This window comes from Pseudorca crassidens, chromosome 4, assembly GCF_039906515.1.
Source record: "Pseudorca crassidens isolate mPseCra1 chromosome 4, mPseCra1.hap1, whole genome shotgun sequence".
NCBI classification, from domain to species: domain Eukaryota; kingdom Metazoa; phylum Chordata; class Mammalia; order Artiodactyla; family Delphinidae; genus Pseudorca; species Pseudorca crassidens.
In genome coordinates this window covers 19,738,207-19,763,081 of record NC_090299.1, presented here as the reverse complement: position 1 = coordinate 19,763,081, position 24,875 = coordinate 19,738,207, and the positions used below count along the sequence as shown (strand labels likewise).

General features: G+C 39.1%; 1 protein-coding gene across 2 annotated transcripts in view; it reads right to left on the bottom strand.

Moving 5' to 3' along the window:
• The window catches only part of LOC137223441 (uncharacterized), a 50,246-nt gene extending 25,391 nt beyond the window's left edge, over positions 1 to 24,855 (bottom strand). Inside the window, exons 1-2 of one of the 2 annotated variants that reach the window (XM_067735168.1) lie at positions 24,489 to 24,854; positions 23,158 to 23,327 (exon numbers count right to left, since the gene is read on the bottom strand). In XM_067735168.1, the coding sequence (XP_067591269.1) occupies positions 23,158 to 23,273 (116 nt within the window). In that variant the 5' untranslated portion in view covers positions 23,274 to 23,327; positions 24,489 to 24,854. Of the gene's footprint in view, positions 1 to 23,157 lie in introns of both variants that reach the window. The other variant, XM_067735167.1, reaches the window with a different exon arrangement.
• Positions 24,856 to 24,875: the final 20 nt, after the last annotated feature.

The following is a 24,875-nucleotide window of genomic DNA, read 5'->3' as shown; positions in this document are numbered from 1 at the left end:
TGATCTCAGGTGACCTACACGCAGAGGCGAGTCCAGATCCAAAGCTGAACCCCAGGAGCTGTGCGAACAAAGAAGAAAAAGGGAAATCTCTCCCAGCAGCCTCAGGAGCAGCGGATTAAATCTCCACAATCAACTTGATGTACCCTGCATCTGTGGAATACATGAACAGACAACAAATCATCCCAAAATTGAGTCAGTGAACTTTGGGAGCAACGATATATATATATTTTTTTTTCCTTTTTCTCTTTTTCTGAGTGTGTATGTGTATGCTTCTTTGTGCGATTTTGTCTGTATAGCTTTGCTTTCACCATTTGTCCTAGCATTCTGTCTGTTTTTTTTCTTTTTCTTTTTACTATAGTTTTTAGTGCTTGTTATCATTGGCGGATTTATTTTTTGGTTTGGTTGCTCTCTTCTTTCTTTTTCTTTTTTATATTACTTTTTAATTTTTAATAACTATTTTTTATTTTAATAAATTTATTTTATTTTATTTTTCTTTCTTTTTTTCTCCCTTTTCTTCTCAGCAGTGTGGATGACAGGGTCTTGGTGCTCTGGCTGGGCGTCAGGCCTGTGCCTCTGAGGTGGGAGAGCCGAGTTCAGGACATTGGTCCACCAGCGACCTCCCGGCTCCATGTAATATTAAATGGCGAAAGCTCTCCCAGAGATCTCCATCTCAACACTAAGACCCAGCTCCACTCAACGACCAGCAAGCTACAGTGCTGGAAACCCTATGCCAAAAAACTAGCAAGACAGGAACACAACCACACCCAATAGCAGACAGGCTGCCTAAAATCATAATAAGGTCACAGACATCCCAAAACACACCACTGGACGTGCTCCTGCCCATCAGAAAGACAAGATGCAGCCTCGTCCTCCAGAACACAGTCACCAGTCCCCTTGACCGGGAAGCCTACATAGCCCACTGAAACAACCTTAGGCCCTGGGTGCAGGCACCAAAAACAACGGGAACTACGAACCTGCAGGCTGTGAAAAGGAGACCCCAAACACAGTAAGTTAAGCAAAATGAGAAGACAGAGAAACACAGCAGATGAAGGAGCAAGGTAAAAACCCACCAGACCAAACAAATGAAGAGGAAATAGGCAGTCTACCTGAAAAAGAATTCAGAATAATGATAGTATAGATGATCCAAAATCTTGGAAATACATTGGAGAAAATACAAGAAACGTTTAACAAGGACCTAGAAGAACTAAAGAGCAAACAAACAATGATGAAGAACACAATAAATGAGATTAAAAATTCTCTAGAAGGAATCAATAGCAGAATAGCTGAGGCAGAAGAACAGATTAGTGACCTGGAAGATAAAATAATGGAAATAACTACCGCAGAGCAGAATAAAGAAAAAAGGATGAAGAGAATTGAGGACAGTCTCAGAGACCTCTGGGACAACATTAAATGCACCAACATTCAAATTATAGGGGTCCCATTAGAAGAAGAGAAAAAGAAAGGGACTGAGAAAATATTTGAAGAGATTATAGTTGAAAACTTCCCTAATATGGGAAAGGAAATAGTTAATCAAGTCCTGGAAACACAGAGACCCATACAAGATATTTCCAAGGAGAAACACGCCAAGACACATATTAATCAAACTATCAAAAATTAAATACAAAGGGACTTCCCTGGTGGCACAGTGGTTAAGAATCCACCTGCCAATGCAGGAGACTTGGCTTCGAGCCCTGGTACAGGAAGATCCCACATGCTGCGGAGCAACAAAGCCTGTGTGCCACAACTACTGAGCCTGCGCTCTAGAGCCCATGAGCCACAATTACTGAGCCTGGTGCCACAACTACTGAAGCCTGTGTGCCTAGAGGCTGTGCTTCGCAACAAGAGAAGCCACCACAATGAGAAGCCTGCACACCGCAATGAAGAGTATCCCCCGCCCCCTGCTTGCCGCAACTAGAGAAAGCCCGTGTGCAGCAACAAACACCCACTGCAGCCAAAAAAAAAAAAATTAATTAATTAATTAATTAATTAAAAAATTAAATACAAAGGAAAAATATTAAAAGCAACAAGGGAAAAACAACAAATAACATACAAGGGAATCCCCATAAGGTTAACAGCTGATCTTTCAGCAGAAACTCTGCAAGCCAGAAGGGACTGAAAGGGCATATTTAAAGTGATGAAAGGGAAAAACCTACAACCAAGATTACTCTACCCAGCAAGGATCTCATTCAGATTCGATGGAGAAATTAAAACCTTTACAGACAAACAAAACCTAAGAGAATTCAGCACCACCAAACCAGCTTTATAAGAAATGCTCAAGGAAATTCTCTAGGCAGGAAACAGAAGGGAAGGAAAAGACCTACAACAACAAACCCCAAAACAATTAAGAAAATGGTAATAGGAACATACATGTTGATAACTACCTTAAATGTAAATGGGTTAAATGCGCCCACCAAAAGACATAAACTGGCTGAATGGATACAAAAACAAGATCCATATATATGCTGTCTACAAGAGACCTACTTAAGACCTAGGGACACATACAGACTGAAAGTGAGGGGATGGAAAAAGATATTCCATGCAAATGGAAATGAAAACAAAACTGGAGTAGCAATTCTCATATGAGACAAAATAGATTTTAAAATACAGACTGTTATAAGACACAAAGAAGGACACTACATAATGATCAAGAGATCAATCCAAGAAGAAGATATAACAATTGTAAATATTTATGCACTCAACATAGGAGCACCTCAATACATAAGGCAAATGCTAACAGCCATAAATGGGGAAATCGACAGTAACACAATCATAGTAGGGGACTTTAACACCCCACTTTCACCAACGGACAGATCATCCAAAATGAAAATAAATAAGGAAACACAAGGTTTAAATGACACACTAAACAAGATGTACCTAATTGATATTTATAAGACATTCCATCCAAAAACAACAGAATACACTTTCTTCTCACGTGGTCATGGAACATTCTCCAGGGTAGATCATATCTTGGGTCACAAATCAAGTCTTGGTAAATTTAAGAAAATTGACATCGTATCAAGTATCTTTTCTGACCACAACACTATGAGACTAGATGTCAACTACAGGGAAAAATCTGTAAAAAATACAAATACATGGAGGGTAGACAATACACTACTTAATAACCAAGAGATCACTGAAGAAATCAAAGAAGAAATCAAAAAATACCTAGAAACAAATGACAATGTAAACAACAGGACCCAAAACCTAAGGGCTGCAGCAAAATCAGTTCTAAGAGTTCTAAGTTTATAGCAATACAATCCTACCTTAAGAAACAAGAAACATCTCAAATAAACAACCTAACCTTACACCTAAAGCAATTAGAGAAACAAGAACAAAAAAACCCCAAAGTTCGCAGAAGGAAAGAAATCATAAAGATCAGATCAGAAATAGATGAAAAAGAAATGAAGGAAACAATAGCAAAGATCAATAAAACAAAAAGCTGGCTCTTTGAGAAGATAAACAAAATTGATAAACCATTAGCCAGACTCATCAAGAAAAAGAGGGAGAGGACTCAAATCAATAGACTTAGAAATGAAAAAGGAAAGTAACAACTGACACTGCAGAAATACAAAGGATCATGAGAGATTACTACAAGCAACTCTATGCCAATAAAATGGACAACCGGGAAGAAATGGACACATTCTTAGAAAAGCACAACTTTCTGAGACTGAATCAGGAATAAATAGAAAATATAAACAGAACAATCACAAGCACTAAAACTGAAACTGTGATTAAAAATCCTCCAACAAACAAAAGCCCAGGACCAGATGGCTTCATAGGAGAATTCTATCAAACATTTAGAGAAGTGCTAACACCCAACCTTCTCAAACTCTTCCAAAATATAGCAGAGGGAGGAACACTCCCAAAATCATTCTACAAGGCCACCATCATCCATATTCCAACACCAGACAAAGATGTCACAAAGAAAGAAAACTACAGGCCAATATCCCTGATGAGCATAGGTGCAGAAATCCTCAACAAAATACTAGCAAACAGAATCCAACAGCACATTAAAAATATCATACACCATCATCAAGTGGGGTTTATCCCAGGAAAGAAAGGATTCTTCAATATACGCAAACCAATCAATGTGATAAACCATATTAACAAATTGAAGAATAAAAACCATATGATCATCTCAATAGATACAGAAAAAGTTTTCGACAGAATTCAACACCCATTTATGATAAAACCCTCCAGAAAGTAGGCATAGAGGGAACTTACCTCAACATAATAAAGGCCATATATGACAAACCCACAGCCAACATTGTTCTCAATGGTGAAAATCTGAAACCATTTCCACTAAGATTAGGAACAAGACCAGGTTGCTCACTCTTATCACTATTATTCAACATAGTTTTGGAACTTTTAGCCACAGCAGTCAGAGAAGTAAAAGAAAGAAAAGGAATCCAAATCGGAAGAGAAGAAGTAAAGCTGTCACTGTTTGCAGATGACATGATACTCTATATAGAGAATCCTAAAGATGCTACCAGAAAACTACTAGAGCTAATCAATGAATTTGGTAAAGTAGCAGGATACAAAATTAATGCACAGAAATCTCTTGCATTCCTATACACTAATGATGAAAAATCTGAAAGAGAAATTAAGGAAACACTCCCATTTACCACTGCAACAAAAAGAATAAAATACCTAGGAATAAACCTGCCTAAGGAGACAAAAGACCTGTATGCAGAAAACTATAAGACACTGATGAAAGAAATTAAAGATGATACAAACAGATGGAGAGATATAGCATGTTCTTGGATTGGAAGAATCAACATTGTGAAAATGACTATACTGCCCAAAGCAATCTACAGAGTCAGTGCAATCCCTATCAAACTACCAATGGCATTTTTCACAGAACTAGAACAAAAAATTTCACAATTTGTATGGAAACACAAAAGACCCCAAATAGCCAAAGCAATCTTGAGAAAGAAAAACAGAGCTGGAGGTATCAGGCTCCCTGACTTCAGATTATACTACAAAGCTACAGTAATCACGACAGTATGGTACTAGCATAAAAACAGAAATATAGATCAATGGAACAGGATAGAAAGCTCAGAGATAAACCCATGCACATATGGTCACCTTATTTTTGATAAAGGAGGCAAGAATATACAATGGAGTAAAGACAGCCTCTTCAATAAGTGGTGCTGGGAAAACTGGACAGCTACATGTAAAAGAATGAAATTTGAACACTCCCTAACACCATACACAAAAATAAACTCCAAATGGATTAAAGACCTAAATGTAAGGCCAGACACTATAAAACTCTTAGAGGAAAACATAGGAAGAACACTCTATGACATAAATCACAGCAAGATCCTTTTTGACCCACCTCCTAGAGAAATGGAAATAAAAACAAAAATAAACAAATGGGACCTAATGAAACTTCAAAGCTTTTGCACAGCAAAGGAAACCATAAACAAGATGAAAAGACAACCCTCAGAATGGGAGAAAATACTTGCAAAGGAAGCAACTGACAAAGGATTAATCTCCAAAATTTACAAGCAGCTCATGCAGCTCAATATCAAAAAAATGAACAACCCAATCCAAAAATGGGCAGAAGACCTAAATAGACATTTCTCCAAAGAAGATATACAGATAGCCACCAAACACATGAAAGAATGCTCAACATCACTAATCATTAGAGAAATGCAAATCAAAACTACAATGAGGTATCACCTCACACCAGTCAGAATGACCATCATCAAAAAACCTACAATCAATCAATGCTGGAGAGGGTGTGGAAAAAACCCTCTTGCACTGTTGGTGGGAATGTAAACTGATACAGCCACTATGGAGAACAGTATGGAGGTTCCTTAAAAAAATAAAAATAGAACTACCATATGACCCAGCAATTCCACTACTGGGCATATACCTTGAGAAAACTGTAAGTCAAAAAGAGTCATGTACCACAATGTTCATTGTAGCTCTATTTACAATAGCCAGGACATGGAATTAACCTAAGTGTCCATCGACCAATGAATGGATAAAGAAGATGTGGCACATATATACAATGGGATGTTACTCAGCCATAAATAGAAACAAAATTGAGTTATGTGTAGTGAGGTGGATGGACCTAGATTCTGTCATACAGAGTGAAATAAGTCAGAAAGAGAAAAACAAATACCATATGCTAACATATATATATGGAATCTAAAAAAAGAAAATGGTTATGAAGAACCTAGGGGCAGGACAGGAATAAAGACACAGATGTAGAGAATGGACTTGAGGACACAGGGAGGAGGAAGGGTAAGCTGGACGAAGTGAGAGAGTGGCATGGACATATATACACTACCAAATGTAAAATAGATAGCTAGTGGGAAGCAGCCACATAGCACAGGGAGATCAGCTCAGTGCTTTGTGTCCACCTAGAGGGGTGGGATAGGGAGGGTGGGAGGGAGACGCAAGAGGGAGGAGATATGGGGATATATGTATATGTATAGTTGAGTCACTTTATTATACAGCAGAAATTAACACACCATTGTAAAGCAATCATACTCCAATAAAGATGGTTTAAAAAAATGTATGCCTTGAATGCTTTAGGAGCACAGAGAGGGGACTCAGCTAGTCTGGGTTTTCAGGAAAGATTTCTTCCTTTCTCTGAGCTGAAAAGTGAAGAATGCTTAGAAGTCGGTCAGAAAGAAAACGTGGGGTAAACTACTCAGGCAGAGAGAGCCCCCATGCAAATGCCTAGAGGTGATTGGTGCCTTTGAGTAAGTGAAAATAATTAATAAAGTTGAAGATTAGATAAAGGCAGAAGTGTTCACAGATGGGACTGGGGAAATAGACAAGGACTAAATTATAAAAGGCATTGTAAACCACGGTATAGAGTTTGGAATTTATCTTAAAAGCAATGGGAAATCATGGAAGGGTTGTTATGGAAAACAGCAAGGTTAGATTTGTGTTTGGGAAGCATCATACATAATGTGGAAAGTGAACTCAAAGGAAAAAGACTGGAGACTGAGAGGCTAAGTTGGTGGCTGATACAATAATTCAGGCAAAAGATAGCGACCTGAATTTCAGTGATGATGATAGGATCAGAGAAAACAAATGGGTTAGGTGTTTAAGCAGGTGGCCTCAACTGGACTTGGTAATTTATAAGAAGAGGTGGGTGTGGTTAGAAAGGAGACGAGAATGCCACCCTGGCTTACTGGCTACTGGGGTGTTGCTATTCTCTAGAGGGAATATAAGGAAGAACAAGCTTGGGAAGAAAGATAACGAGTTCAGCTGTGGACATAAAGAATTTCAAATGTCCATAGAACATCTAGAGGCATTCAGAGTCCAGAAGAGGTCAGGGCTGGTACAATACATTTGGGAGTAATCAGCAGATAGCTGGTCATTGAAACCATGGAAGTGGAAAACTGGGGAGAGTATATAAAAAGAGACATTTTCTGGGACAGAATCCCATGAAACATTGACATTTAAGAGATGAACTGAGGAAGAGGAATACCCAAAAGGGATTGAAAAGGAATGGCCAAACAGGTAGAAAAATCAGGTGAATTAGAAGTCATGAAAGATAAAAAAGTATTTCAAGAAAGTCACCAAAGTCATGGGAAACAAATATCTCAAGAAGACAAATGACACCAAATGCTACCAAAAAGCCAAGTAAGAGATTTCAGTTTTCATTGGTTTTAACAGCAAGGAGGTGTAAATCAATCTAAATGTCATATAAACACACACATACACACACACACACACACACACACACAGACTTACATGCATATACACACACTCACACACACTTTAAATCCTCAAATAATAGTTTATGTTCTTCTAAGATCCACCAAGTCTGCTCTGTCTTGTTTTCCTTCTCTTCCCACTCCCATCCTTTGTAGTTGCACTGCAACTTACCTGAAGCCCTCATTAGACCAAAAGGTAAAAAAAGGAAAGGGGAGCGGTGGGCAATTTAATGTTTGGTGACCAAGATTTAATCCATTTCAATGGTACCTGGATTCTAGCTGTTGTACGGAAATGGAAGCCACTTGTTATCATTTTAAATGTAAACTGTAGAAATGAAATGCTGACTTGGCCAACTGAAGTTATGAATCTTAATTCTCATCTCCTAACAACTCAAATGACCTTTGGAAAATTAACGAAGGGAGACTATGGACTATACATTTTAACATTTCAGAACTTTTACTACTAGCTTTTGCTCTAGACAATACCATCTATAGACAGCAAACCAAAGTATGCAGAGCTTAATTTCTTTGCTATATTTAGATGATCAGAAATTATTAAGGAAAACATGCAGTTGAAAAGGTTTACTGCAAAGAAAATGACTGACCTATTTTCAAAGTCCAATTTTAACTCAAAAATTCAAATGTATAAAAGTTCTAATTGGTCAAGGGTTTCAATGTATAAAAATTTTATATTTTCTTTTTTTTACTCCTTTAAAGCATATGGTTTAGTTAAAAGAAATAGGATTTATTTAGATAGCAGAAAAATGTCAGATTATATGACTCATATCCTACCTAAATTTTTCTGTTCCTGCTGGAAAATTTCCTCTAACAGATGAGTAATCTTATTTTATGCTGGATCAGCCCCACAGTGTGATGTAGCTATGGGTTTGAAATAGGAGTGAGTTGCTAGTTGTATGATTCAAATCCTCTTTGAGTACAATATAGTTATCTCATTACTTTAATAAAAAATTGAAATTATATAGAAAATTTCTAACAGTCTTCATCATCAATGAAGTATACCAGTCATGTAAACCAGATTTTCATCCTGAAGAGAGCTCGAAGTTCCCCAAGTTCCAAAAAAATGCAAAAAAGCAAATATGTAAATTATGAGCTTGACACTGATTGCAAGCAGAATTCTAAAATAGGTTCTCAAACAGATGGTCTGTGAGCATTTAGAGATGTAAGAGGTGACCGTCAGGAGCCAGCATGGGCTCAGTACAAACAAATGTTGCCAGGTAACCCAATGTCCTATCAAAATAGGGTTATTAGGCTAATGGGCTTGCAAAGCTGATGTAATATACACAAGAGAACCTTAAAAAGTAAAAATAATTGAACCGTTCAGCCATTATAGAGTATGCAGGTATTCTATTTACTATGATATAATTTATTATGACTTTTGACAAATATTTATTGAGCACTTACTTTGTGTCTTGTACTATGCTAAGTGCTTATACACCACTTCTTTTAATACAGTTCTACCTACGAGGTAGAAACTGTTACTATCAAGAGGCAGTGGAGTGTACAGCTTAAGTGCACAGACTTGGAGCCAGACAGCATCCTTTTAAATCCTGACTCTGGGGACTTCCCTGGTGGTGCAGTGTTTGAGAATCCGCCTGCCAATGCAGGGGATACGGGTTCGATCCCTGGGCCGGGAAGATCCCGCATGCCACTGAGCAACGAAGCCCGCACACCACGACTACTGAGCCTGTGCTCTAGAGCCTGCAAGCCACAACTACTGAAGCCCACGCGCCCTAGAGCCCGCGTACCACAACTACTGAGTCCATGTGCTGCAACTACTGAAGCCCGCACGCCTAGAGCCCGTGCTCCGCAACAAGAGAAGCCACCACAACGAGAAGCCCGCGTCTTGCAATGAAGAGTAGCCCCTGCTTGCCACAACTAGAGAGAGCCTGTGTGTAGCAATGAAGACCCAACACAGCCAAAAATAATTTAAAAAAAACAAAACAACCTGACTCTGTCACTTAAATGTCTTGAAAAGTCACTTGATCTCTGCCTCATGTTGATCATCGGTAAAATGGGGATGATGATAATAATAGTAACTCCCTTTAAAAGGGGCTGTGAAGATTAAATGAACGAATGTATGTAAACATCTAAGGAAAGTGTCTGGCACATAATAAATGCTATGAGTATCAGCTGTAACAACTCTATTTTGAGAAGTAAGATGTGTCCAAGACACCACAGTTTCCCAAGCCAGTATCTAAACCCAACACTGAAGCCAAAGCCCATGCCCTAAACCACTATGAAATTTACATTTTTAAAATGTGTGACATTCTTAGATGATTTCAAAGAATCCTTGACATCTACTCACTTCTTTATACCTTTGTTTTAACAATGTACCTTATACCTAAGGTGTTTGGGAAGCTACTTCTGGGCTCGTGTTCTGAAACTTTCCTAGAAGCCAGAAAAGCTACTTAGGAAATTGGGTTTGCAAATTTGACGGCTATAGCCCTCATATTTTAAAAGGCATACGGTTATACCTCTGGAGAGTGACATGTGTTGACCTCATTTAATAAAGAATAAATACTGTATGGAATATTACTCAGCCATAAAAAAAGAATGAAATAGTGCCATTTGCAGCAACGTGGATGGACCTAGAGATTATCATACTAAGAGAAGTAAGTCAGAAAGAGAAAGACATATACCATATGATATCACTTACACGTGGAATTAAAATACAACACAAATGAACCTATCTATGAAACAGAAACAGACTCACAGACATAGAGAACAGACTTGTGGTTGCCAAAGGGGTTGGGGTGGGGAGCGAAGGACTGGGAGTTTGGGATTAGTAGATGCAAACTATTACATACAGGATGGATAAACAACAAGGTCCTACTGTATAGTACAAGGAAATATATTCAATATCCTGTGATATACCATAATGGAAAAGATATGAAAAAGAATTATATATATATATATATGATTTATTTTGCTGTACAGCAGAAATTAGCACAATATTGTAAATCAACTATACTTCAATAAAATTTTTTTTAAAAAAGAATAAAAATATCCCTAGTGGTCCAGCGGTTTAGGTGCTGCACTTCCACTGCAGCGGGCACAGGGTCGATCCCTGGTCAGGGAACTAAGACCCTGCATGCTGTGTGGCACAGCCAAAAAAGATTTTTAAAAAAGGAAAAGAATAAATATTGTAATAGAGGAAACTTAGTAAGAACCGTAGCTAATGTTTATTATTGTTAAATATAGGCTGACACCTGTTGTAAATGCTTTTCACGTACTATTTAATTCTCATGACCACTTTATGAGGGTATTATCAGCCCCATTTTATTTTCAGAGAGGTTTACAACTTGCCCAGGGTCACCCAGCTAGCAAGTTGAAGAGCTGGCATTTAAACCAGGCAGTTGGAGCCTGGGCTCTTTATCCATTAAACTCCCTCTCAAGAAACCACATCCAGGGCTTCCCTGGTGGCACAGTGGTTAAGAATCCACCTGCCAATGCGGGGACACGGGTTCGAGCCCTGGTCCAGGATGATCCCACATGCCGCTGAGCAACTAAGCCCGTGCACCAAACTACTGAGCCTGAGCTCTAGAGCCCGCAAGCCACAACTCCTGGAGCCCAGGCGCCTAGAGCCCGTGCTCCACAACAAGAGAAGTCACCACAGTGAGAAGCCCATGCACCACAACGAAGAGTAGCCTCCACGTGCCGCAACTAGAGAAAGCCCGTGCACAGCAACGACGACCCAACGCAGACAAAATAAATTAATTAATTAAAGAAAAAAAAGAAACCACACCCAGCTATACTGAGTACTTGCCAAAGAACTTCAAAGAAGTCACCCTATTTGTTCCAGCAAGCTTCCTCACAGCCTATTTAGTCATTTTGAAGCTCAAGTCCACTGACGTAATCATTCATTGCCCCCATTTCCATGTCTCCTCAAATGCCTCCTCATCAGGGAGGCTATCTTCCTGATGATGCTGTTTGCACAGTATCCTCCTGGTCACTCTCCCTTACACATGCCTGGCTTGGCTTTACTTTTCTATCACTTATCACTGCCAGGCATTTTTCATTTGCTTGTTTGTTGATTACCTTAGTGTCCACCTGTCTCTATAACAGAAGCTCCAAGGGACTTTGTCTATTTTGTTTACTACATTATCCCAGTACTTAGAATAAAGCCTGGCACACAGTACATTCACAAAACATATTTCTATAGGTGACTGAATTCTTACATACTTTTGTTACACAATCTAACTTTCAGTAATATCAGAAACAAAAATTAAATAAAAATGCCATGATCAGATGTAATATATAATCTCTATTAACTTCAGTTTTCCCTTCCAGTCCCTGTTTATAAGCAGATACTATTTCTTCTTACAGATATGTACTCATAACAGAGTTTCCAAGATGTATTCTCCCTTTTCAGATAACATTATCAGATCAAATAAAAAATCCAATTCTGAATGGATTTTTGTTTGTCAGTGACTTTCAATAAATTACCCTTCCAGGCTCAGCTTTGATATATTTTTTTTTTAAGTAAAAGCAAAGTGGGTCAAGGATTTTCCATTTGCACATTAGAAGTCATTTTTCTTTGCGTCTTATATTGGCAGAGGTAGAAATTATAGTTCTAATCCAGTAGTACTTAACTAAAACAAGATTACTGAGATACAAACCATGCTTTCCTTTCAGGTCACCTCTTAGACATCATTAAAATTTTTTCTGGACTTCCCCAGTGGCGCAGTGGATAAGAATCCACCTGCCAATGTAGGAGACATGGGTTCAATCCCTGGTCCGGGAAGATCCCGCATGCTGTGGAGCAACTAAGCCTGTGCACCACAACTGCTGAGCCCACGTGCCACAACTACTGAAGCCCACACACCTAGAGTCGGTGCTCTGCAACGAGAAGCCACTGCAATGAGAAGTCCACGCACCGCAATGAAGAGCAGCCTGGGCTCGCCGCAACAAGAGAAAGCCGGCGCTCAGCAACAAAGACCCAACGCAACCAAAAATAAAAGAAATTAAATCTTTAAAAAAAAATGTTCCTGATCACTAAAAACAGTACACTTCAGTGATACAGATCTAGCACTTTATGTGTTACAAACTTCTTTATAAAATATTTTAGCAGTATTTTGATGGATTCAAAGGTTGCAAAAAATGTCAAATGGAGATTTTCTTTGCACCATCAACAAGATGAGACTAGGCCAATGAAACATGAAGTCCGAAGGTAATGCTTACCTGAGAAGAGTCTGTGGTAGGAATGGCATTAGCTGTCTATTGTTTCTTAGCGGCTTAAACAACACACATTTATTATCACAGTTTCTGAGTCAGGAATACAGGCACAGCTCAGCTGGGTCTGCTTACAGTTCTCTCTAGAGGCTGCAATCAAGATGTTGGCCAGGGCTGGGGTCTCATCTGAAAGCTTAATTTGGGATGCATGTTTCCACGCTCACTTATGTGATTCTTGGCAGTATTCAATTCCACTTGTGCTGTGGATTGTGGGTCTCAGTGTCTACAAGGCTGTTGGCTGGAGGACCTCCTTAGCTCCTTGCCACATGGGCCCACCAACGTAGAAACTTGCATCATCAAAGCCAACAAGGGAGAGAATCTGCTGGCGGGATGGAAGTTGCAACCCATCTAATCATAGAAGCGTCATCCCCTCAATTTTGAGATTTCTGCTGGCCAGAGGCAAGCCACTCAAAGAAGAGGATTACACAGGCCCTGAAGGCAAGCAGGTGGGGATCACTGCGGGCCATCTTAGAAGCTGCCTACTACTGAAGTACTACCTCAAGATAATACCATATTTCTTCTTAAAGAGATGAGGCCACATGATACCACCTTTTGGACTTGGCTGTCCACTGTTACCTCACGGAGAGTCTGCATCATCTGGTGTTTTCCCACTTCTGCTGAAGCTGCTGCTTCTGAAACAACCTAAGCCTTTCTTCCTAGGCAACTTTAAGAAGAGGAAAACAGGGTGAAAACAAGAAAAAGTAGACACTTTTCCCTTGAAATCGTTCATTTGAATAAAGAGTTGGTCATGATATAGGTGCAGCATCCCTGGGCTTTGGGCTAAAGGAGAGTGGTGGATGTTGTACAAATGACACAGTCTGTAGGAGCCTCTCAATCAAGAATGAATACCACATCTGCACGTACAGCTGCTATTCCTTGTTAATAAAAGCTCAGTATTAATCTCACTCTTGCTTGTATGTAAGTTTTGGGATTACAGCTGGATTTCATGTCTCTTTACATTAATGAACCCTACTTCATGGTTGTACTTCTAATTGTGTGTCAAGTCTAAGGATAAGAAATTGAGTTTGGATAATCTAATAATAGCAGCTTTCTTTTCTATATAGATGTCAATGGCAAAGTCATCAAGAGAGGAAAGTTAAGATACTCACAGAGAGAAAAAATAAGCAGATTCACTGTTAAGGTAAAGTTCATACACTTGGCATAGAAATGGATTCCCATTTACAAGAAGCAGGACAGTGTAATAGTTATGAATACAGTCTCTTGAGACAGACTGCTTGGGTATGAATCCTGGTTGTATGATTTTCTAGCTGTGTGACCCTGGGAAAATCAATCTCTCTGTGCCTTGGGTTTCCCCATCTGTAAAACAGATAATAACTTTACCTACCTCATAGGGTAATTATTAGGATTAATATTTATAAGTGCTTAAATCAGGGCCTGGCATATAGTAAGTGCTATATTCATGTTTCTTAAATAAAAGAATCTATTTTAAATTTTTACTTCACATGACTTCCAGTTTCTGGTCCAACAAAAAGTCAGCTTGGAAATGTCCTGCTGTCCACACACAAGAAAAAAGCTGAACAAACTAAAGGTCAACAACTTTTCTTAGATTCATCACAGAAGTGAGGTCATGGGACAAACCACTGCCACAGAATTTGGTGAGGCAGACAGAGAGATACAGAACACCACAATTTACCAAAGCAGAAACTCACATATAGAAACCTCTGCAGGAAGCAGCATGTGGTAGGAAACCTAAGATGTAAGGGACTATCTGTCGGAGGCTCAGTGTAGACAACTCTGAGAGCTAAAACTCCAGCAGAGAGTTTCAATGCAATCCCTATCAAATTACCAGTGGCATTGCTTATGGAACTAGAACAAAAAAAATTCACAATTTGTATGGAAACACAAAAGACCCCAAATAGTCAAAGCAGTCTTGAGGGGAAAAAACGGAGCTTGAGGAATCAGACTCCCTGACTTCAGACTATACTACAAAAGTACAGTAATCAAGACAATGTGGTACTGGCACAAAAACAGAAATATGGATCAATGGAACAGGATAGAAAGTCCAGAGGTAAACCCATACACCTATGGTCAACTAATCTATGACAAAGGAGGCAAGGATATACAATGTAGAAAAGACAGTCTCTTCAATAAGTGGTGCTGGGAAAACTGGACAGTTACATGTAAAAGAATGAAATTAGAACATTCTCTGACACCATATACAAAAATAAACTCAAAATGGATTAGAGACCTAAATGTAAGACCAGACACTATAAAACTCTTAGAGGAAAACATAGGAAGAACACTCTTTGACATAAATCACAGCAAGATCTTTTTTGATCCACCTCCTAGACTAATGGAAATAAAAACAAAAATAAACAAATGGGACCTAATGAAACTTAAAAGCTTTTGCAAAGCAAAGGAAACTACAAACAAGACGAAAAGACAGCGCTTAGAATGGGAGAAAATATTTGCAAACGAATCACAAAGGATTAATCTCCAAAATATATAAACAACTCATGCAGCTCAATATTAAAAAAACAAACCCAATCAAAAATGGGCAGAAGACCTAAATAGACATTTCTCCAAAGAAGATATACAGATGGCCAAGAAGCACATGAAATTATTCTCAACATCACTAATTATTAGAGAAATACAAATCAAAACTACAATGAGGTATCACCTCACACTAGTTAGAATGGGCATCATCAGAAAATCTACAAACAACAAATGCTGGAGAGGGTGTGGAGAAAAGGGCACTCTCTTGCACTGTTGGTGGAAATGTAAATTGGTACAGCCACTATGGAGAACAGTATGGAGGTTCCTTAAAAAACTACAAATAGAACTACCATATGACCCAGCAATCCCACTACTGGGCATATACCCAGAGGAAACCATAATTCAAAAAGACACCTGCACCCCAATGTTCATTACAGCATTATTTACAATAGCCAGGACATGGAAGCAACCTAAATGCCCATCGACAGACGAATGGATAAAGAAGATGTGGTACATGTATACAATGGAATATTACTCCGCCATGAAAAAGGAATGAAATTGGGTCATTTGTAGAGACATGGATGGACCTAGAGACTGTCACACAGACTGAAGTAAGTCAGAAAGAGAAAAACAAATATCGTATATTAACGCATATATGTGGAACCTAGAAAAATGGTACAGATGAACTGGTTTGCAGGGCAGAAATTGGGACACAGATGTAAAGAACAAACGTATGGACACCAAGGCGGGTAACGTGGCAGGGGATGGTGGTGGTGTGATGAATTGGGAGATTGGGATTGACGTACATACACAAATATGTATAAAATGGATAACTAATGAGAACCTGCTGTATAAAAAAATAAATAAAATTAAATTTAAAATATATATATATATTAAAAATAATAAGTAAATAAATAAAACTCCAGCAGGGAGGCACTCACAGGGTGGCTCCAATGCTTTTGTGAGTTTACCTCCAGAAGCCATACCTGGCTCTCACAGTGAAGACTAGGGGGGAAACATCTCCTCATTATTCTGGCAAGGGAAGGAGCCATTATGATACAGGACCAGAACACCCTGTTCTTCTTAACAAGACCTGCCCCCAGCAGAAACTATTTCAGCAGAGCCCAACAGACTGGGATATTACCAGAGCCTCACTAACCTAGGAAAAGAGAAAGACTGAACTCTATGCACCCCTAGCCTTATGGTCTCACCTAAGGACCATTGTAAAGGTCACAGCCCAGGGGCCCTGGCTCACTAAAAATCTGAGACCAAATCACAGGACTGTAGAATGTTCCCCTCCCCCACACCTTACCAACACATCGCAAAGCACCTAGATACCTCAGTTCCTTTTATCCTGTACATGATGTCTGGTTTTCAACAAAAAATTACAAGGCATACTGAAAGAAAAAGTACAGTTTGAAGAGACAGAGCAAACATTAGAACCAGTCTCAGTTATGGCAAGGATATTGGAATGATCAAACCAGGAATTTAAAAGAACTATAATAAATATGCTAGGGCTCGAGCAGAAAAAGTAGACAACACACATCGGAGACAGTCAAGAGGATCTTGGGACAGGAGGCTCCGGACGCGCAGGCTCAACGGCCATGGCTCACGGGCCCAGCTGCTCCGCGGCGTGTGGGATCCTCCTGGATCGGGACACGAACCAGGTGGACTCTCAACCACTGTGTCACCAGGGAAGCCCCTGGAGGTGACTTTTTAGATACAACACCACAGACACAACCCACAAACGAAATTTTGATAAGTTGAACTTCATTAGCATTAAAAACTTCTGTTCTTTGAAAGGCACTGTCAATAGAATGAGAAGACAAGTCACAGATTTGGAGATAAAACTGCAAAGGACATATCAGATAAAGTGCTATTATCCAAAATATGCAAAGAACCCTTAAAACTCAACAATAAGGAAGCGTAAAACTCAACTATAAAAATGGATACAAGATCCAAATAGACCCCTCATCAAAGTTTTATAGATGGCAAATAAGCATATGTTTGCTCATACGTTCAACATATGTCATTAAGGACTTACAAATTAAAATAAAAATGAGATACCACTACACACATTTTACAATGGTCAAAATCCAAAACACTGACGCCAAGCGGTGGTTCCAGTATGGAGCAACAAGAACTCTCATTGTTGGTGGGAATGCAAAATGGTACAGCCACTTGGGAAGATAGTTTGGTAGGTTTCTTACAAAGCCAAACACACCCTTACCACACGATGTAGCAGTTGGGCTCCTTGGTATTTACCCAAATGATTGAAAACTTATGTCACACAAAAACCTGCATATGAATGTTTACAGCAGCTTTATTTGTAATTGTCAAAACTTGGAAGCAATCAAGATGTCCTTCAATAAGTGAATGAATAGACAAATTGTGGTACATCCTTACAATGGATTATTCAGCAACAAAAAGAAATGAGCTATCAAGCCACAAAAAGACATGGAAGAACCTTAAATGCATATTGCTAAGTGAAAGAAGCCAACTTGAAAAGGCTAAATACTGTATGATTCCAATCATATGACATTCTGGAAAAGGCAAAAAAGAATCAGTAAAAAGATCAGTTGTTGCCAGGGGTTAGGGGAGAGGGAGGGATGGCTAAGTGGAGCACAGGTAATTTTTAGGACAGTGAAACTATTTTGTATGATACAGTAATAGTGGATATATGTCATTATACATTCTTCAAAACCCACAAAATGTACAACAAAGAGTGAACCATAATGTAAACTATGGGCTTTGGGTAATAATCATGTGTCAGTGTAGGTTCGTCAGTTGTAACAAATATAGCACACTGATGCGGGGATGTTGATGGTGGGGGAAGGTCTATGTATTTTGGGATTGGGGGGAGAGGTATTTAGGAACTCTGTATTTTCCACTCAATTTTGCTGTGCTCTGAAAAATGTCTATTAAGTTTTTTAAATCCATGCTGTTAAATTATAGCTCAGGTTTAGATTGTAACGGAAAGTTCTCCTTCTGCAAAATGAGTAAAGAGCAAGTTGGAAATCACGGTGTGGAAGGCACAACTTTGCTGGCACCAATCACACTGCCTAGCACATAGTAGGAGGTCCATAATTACTTTTCTGCCTCTACCTCACTCCTGAAATCTGTAAGCCCTTAGTTAGCAGCATCCTCTGGGGAAAGGGGAGTGGATGACACCTGCAGGTATATTTTGCACAAAACAGACTGGGAATCCCAGGGCTATGCACAAGACCAGGTATACCTCTTTCTCCAAGAAATTAAATCAGGGCTTCTCTAACTTTAGTGCATGTAGGAATCACCTGGAGAGGTTTTTAAAACAGACTGCAGGGCCTCTTCTGCAAAGTGTCTGATTCAGTAAGTCTGGAATGAGACCTGAGAATTTGGATTTTCAACTGGCACCCTGGTGATGCTGATGCTACTGGTCAGAGGATCACATTTAAAAGTTGCAAGAATTTTGATGGTTTTTAAAGATGAAATCTTCTCAGTAGACATTCTGGAACTTATAAAGGAGGAGCTTGGGACCAGCGATGTGGCTGAAAGGGACTAAGGAACTTCTCAGAAGGCTGCATCTGCTTGGCAAGCACGCTGTGTTTACTTAGGATAAGAGCTTATTTGGATGGGTTGGGGTGATGGAGACTATGAGAGAGGGCCTAAGCAAACTAGCAGTCCATGTTTTGTTTTGCTCACAGAGAGTTTTAACAATATTTCAATCCCTTTAAACAGGGCATGTGCTGTGTAGGTCACCACAGTCCCCATCACTTCCTATAGTCCTAAACTAATCAGCTTCACTCATTTATATCTACCTGGACCCTGAAGTCGTTTCACCTGCAAGCCCTGTACTAGCCCTGACCTTTCAGGACCCTTATAGCTTTAAAATTATGAGATGTTATCTATAGACTTTCCTATTGTGCCAGAGAGGAAGTTCCTTCTAACACACAAAAAAGAGCTTTGCCACCCAATATTTTCAACTACATATCTTCACAATGCAATGAGAAATTTTCAGGTAAAAATAGCTTCATAATACCATAACTCCCCGCAACAATATAGTTTGTGATGAACACAAGCATCTTCCTTTAAAAGAAAACTTGGTATATAAAACTAGAGATAGAAATTAATATATACATGAATAAATAAGGCAAATTATAATAATTTAGGGATGCCAGATTTAGTTTAAAAATATAGGATGCCCAGTTACATTTGAATTTCAGATAAACAAACAAATTTTTTAGTATAAGTATGTCCTATGCAATATTGGGGATGAATTGGACATGCTTATACTAAAAAAAAAGTTATTTATTGTTTATCTGAAATTCAATTGTAACTTAGCATTCTGTATTTTATCTGGCAATCTGTATTAGTTTCCTATTGCTGCTGTAACAAATTATTACAAACTCAGTGGCTCAAAGCAACATAAATTTATTATCTTACTTATCTTACAGTTCTAGAGGTCAGAAGTCTAAAATGTGTCCCTAAGGCTATGCTCATTTTGGAGGCTCTAGGGGAGAATCCATTTTCTTGCATCTTCCAGCTTCTAGTGGCTGCCCATGTTCCTTGGTTTGCAGGCCCTCCTCAATCCTCAAAGCCAGAAGTATAGCAACTTCTCTCCTCACTGACACCTGCTTCTGTTGTCTCTCCCTTGCCCACATTCCTCTTATAAGCACCCTTGTGATTACATTGGGCCCACCTAGATAATCTCCTCATCTTGAAATGCCCAATTTATCACAACTGCAAAATAACTTTTGCCTTACAAGGTAACATATTTACAGGTTCCTGGAATTAGGACAAGGGCTTCTTTGGGGCAGGGGTGTAGGGGGGGGACTATTCCCATAATAGTTATTTGACTTACGAATTTAGCCCACAATAATATATTCTACTTTTATTATTTTATTTTATTATTTCTAATTCTATTTCAGATATGATTTTGTTTGTAGAAACCTAATTGGCACAGAACTTCTGGTTTGTATTTATTGTTTAGACACCAAACCACATAATTTCCTACAGATTCTTATCAATGAGTATGAGTCTTCTTTTTGTAGATGAAAATAGATCAAAGGAATTCAGTCATGTGCCTGAGACACAGCCATATGCATAATTTTCTTTGTGTCCAGGATTACCCACATACTACGACAATCAGTATGCAGCAGAAATCAACATGTCCCCTGCTTCTCTTCCCCCTTATTTTGTTGTATTTATGATAAGTTGAAGACTGATAATTTTTTATTCCTCTCAACATATAGAAAAGCTTAATAATAATAGGAGAGATTATATATAGATTCCTGAGCATAGTGACTGATAAGAATGAAAGGGGAAGCTCTTTCAACTATTCAGTGGAAACTAGAGCCGAACTTGATAAGCTAAGGGTTTTTATTTATTATACGAATGAAAAAATATGGAAGCAAAATATACACTGCATCTGACTTATTAGTGTTCAGTTGTTGTTGTCTTAGTCCCTTCAGGCTGCTATAATCCAAATACTGCAGACTGGGTGGCTCATAAACAATAGAAATTTATTTTTCAGAGTTCTGAAGGCTGGAAGCCTGAGATCAGGGTGCCAGCATGGTTGGGTGATGGCTCTCCTTCAAGTCACAGACTTCTTTTAGTATCCTCATGTGGTGGAAGGGGCCAGGGAGCTCTGTGGGATTTCTTTTATAGGGGCACTAATCCCATTCAGGAGGGCTCCACCCTCACCTCCCAAAGGCTCCAACCATCAACCACCATCAACTTTGGGGGTTAAGATCTCAACATATGAATTTGGGGAGACACAAACATTCAGACCACAGCATTTGTCAATGCATAAAATCTTTTCAGATATTGACTATGTGGTTTCCAGATTGAGTCTTGAAAAACAACAACAAATGTCTCTGATAAAATGTTTGAATGCCAAAATTCCTCTAAATAAATAGTTAAATGTGTCAGAACATGAAAAGGAAAACGTAAGTTTTTTTTTTCTTAACTCTTTCTGATCATAAAAGCTATTCATATGCCTTACAGAAGATTTGGGAAATTTATAAAGAAAAAAACTTCAAAAAGAAAAAAATTTTCCCAGAATCCCACTACCCAGAAATAATCATCTTAACATTTTGCATTATTTCTTTCCAGGACAATTTCTGGAAAACCAATTTCTATATAGACAAATTGCATGGCAGACATATTATATAGTAAATAAAATGTAAGCTTCCATTTGTTTATTTAGTGATCTGCCCATTAATTTCTTTCAACAGATGTGCTGTGAAATAGGTCATTCATCCACTTATTCACAGGGTGCTCCACAACATGGCTCTTCATAGACTTTTTTTTTTTGGCTGTACCGCAAGGAATGTGGGATCTTAGTTCCCTGACCAGGGATCAAACCCATGTCCCCTGTAGTAGAAGCGTGGGGTCTTGATCACTGGACCGCCAGGGAAGTCCCTCTTCATACACTTCTAATAGAAGTGTATTTAGTCAGTATTCTTTTGGACACACTTACCAAAAGACCAACTCAAATGTATTGGCTCATCAACTGGGAAGTCCAAGAATTTGGTGCAAGCTGTTTCTATGTAAAGGATCTACTTCTCTCTCTCTTATTTCTCAGTTCTGTCTGACTTCATCTTCAAACAGGTTCTCTCCATGTGGTGGCAAGATGGTCCCACATAGTTCTAGACTTTAATGGTCCTTAATGTTTATAATCCTAGAGAAGGAAAGACCTACTCTCTCTCAGAGTTCACATGTCAAAAGTTTCTGATGGAGGAACTTTTTTGGTCCTACCTGGGTCAACAGTCAATGAGAAGACAGGGATGGGGTTCCACAATTAGCAGGGCCTGATCACAGCCATGCCTGCTATTAACATTAACAACAGAATCACATAGGGTCAGGAAAGGGCATGTCTCCAAGAAATAGAAGGGTGCTGGTCAGACAAAGCAACAGATGTCCAATAAAGAGGAGAGAAGATCTATACTCAAATATCTTGTTGAAAACCAGGTTATACTTAGACAGATCATCTAGGTCAATACACTACTCAAACTTATTCTTTTTAAAGAGCAGAATGCACATTATCTGAACCTCTTCTCAAATTTCAAAAAAAAAAAAATCCCCTGTAAGCATGAAACAAATGTCCCTTGCACCCAAGTTTCAAAAGTTTCTTACTAAAAACAAGGCTATGAAGTAAGTATATTTTATGATGGTATGTAGATGTGAGTGGAAATGGGTTATACACCTTTGGATTAACTCCAATAAAAGGCAAATGCTGTAGTGCATTAGTGCATAGTAAAAGTAGGAAGGAATGGTGGAAATTGTATAAAAGTGGAAGGTGAGCGGGACAAGGTAATCAAGCAGCAATCTCAGAACAGCAATCAGACACGGCATATTTGGACAGTTTCATGGGAAGCCTTGGCAAATCAAAAGCAGAAGGAAACTAACAATTTGAATAGCTATTATGTCCAAAACGTGGTGTTAGATGCTTTCCTTCAGACCGTTTAACACAAAGTAATTATTTCCAACCAAAATACACAGAAGCTGAAGCTCAGGATTATTTAATTCACCTACAGTCCATTTGATCTGAAGTTTATCTGAAGCCAAAGTCCATTTTTTTTTCCACCACCAAGCTGTCTCTCAGGAAAGGACAGACTCTTTCAACAAAGTCCTGTTTCCTTTCTCACTGGAAAGAGAAATTATCAAAAGCCCACTAAAATAACCCAAAGATTTAAATGATAAAATTAACAGCCAGGAGTTCTGTTGCAAAACTATACTATAAACATGAATTGTGTTGTTTAAGAACTTAAACAGCCTCTACCTTGTAATCCCCTTGTCCTTTTGAAAATCAATCGGCTGTCTTGAGCATGTGGATATAGGGTCTGTCCACTTCCCTCCTTCTTCACGACTCCTGTCTCCGGACCATGTCAGGCTCATCCAACCTCAGTCTTGGCTCATGTGGCTCCTTCTGCATGAAAGACTTTTCCTCTCCTGCAGATGATATTCTGGCTGATCCTTCTCATCATGAAGGATTTACTTAACTCAAATGGCACCTCTACAAAGTGACCTTTTCCTGCAACTAGCCCGATTAAAATAGTCTCCACATTCTCAAATATTGATAGTATTTAGCATGTGAAATTGAAGTGAGATGCGGCCTGCGTGGGAGTTACATTGCCTATCACTCTGAAGCAAATGAAACAAAATAATATGTGAACACTGAACTAGTGCCTGACTCCAAGCCAGGCATTGTTCTAAGCATTTTACATGTACTAACTCATTTTTATCTCTCATAATAGATTTATCATTGCTATTTTGCAGATGAGTAAAGTGAAGCATATAGGCTACATTGGCCAAGGTCACAGAACAAGTAAAGGGCAGAGTCAGAATTTGAGCCTGGGTAGTTTGAAGTTAGTTCCTGCTTTTAACTACAGAGGGTCCTGCACGTATAACAGTTCCCCTTTCAACTTTTCAATGGCTTGAAAGCGATATACATTCAGTAGAAAACGTACTTCGAATTCTGAATTTTGATCTTTTCCCGGGGCTATGTACATGCAGTACGATACTCTCTCTTCGTGCTGTACAGTGGTAGCAACCACAGCTCCCAGTTAGCCACCTGGTGAACAACCGGTACACTTACAACCATTCTGTACCCATACAACTATTCTGCTCTTCACTTTCAGTACAATATTCAGTAAATTACATAAGATGGTCAACACTTTATAATAAAAATAGGCTTTGTGTTAGATGACTTTGCCCAACTGTTGGCTAATGTAAGTGTTCTGAGCAAGTTTAAGGTAGGTTGGGCTAAGCCATGATGTTCCCAGGTTAGGTGCAGTAATGTATTTTCCACTTACATGGCTTTATCTGGACATAACCCTACGGTAAGTGGAGGAGGATCTGTACTACTTGATTCTGCCTCTCCCAAAGAGCCGAGTGACTGGCAGCACGAACACACTAAAGTTCCTCTACGCCTATAAAAAATAAGCTTATCGCCTTAAAATAACCGGAGAGACTGTAAGAAATAAACCACAAATTTTGTTTCAGCCAGCGGCAGGTATAACGCCATTACAAATTGCTAATACTATCAATTCTTGTCAATTTTTCAGGTCCTCCGAGGTTTTACCGTCAGCCCGTAAAAATACCCCAGCTCACCATCTCAACTTTCTTCTCTCCCCTCCGCTCCACTAACGCCGGCTCATTCCAGTGCTTCTCCAATGAATCTGCTGAAACTCTGCCTCTACAGCTTTTTAGTGGCCAAATCTCAACTTCCTCATCTGTAAAATAGCAATAATACCTGTCTAGCCTACTCCGCTAGAACTGAGGCTAGAGTGAAGTGTGAGAGGGCTCAACTGATATTAATTTCTATCACTGGTGGTTATTTCGGGGTCCTTTTCTCCGCTACACTTTATAATAAAAGAAACATCTTTCCGTTCAGAATTTCGCCTCCTTTTGCTTCTCCAGCCACCTCCGGCTGGTCCAACTTTGCTTTGAGCCTGCGCACTAGCGGTGGTCTCTCAGCCTTTGCTTTCCCAGTTTCAG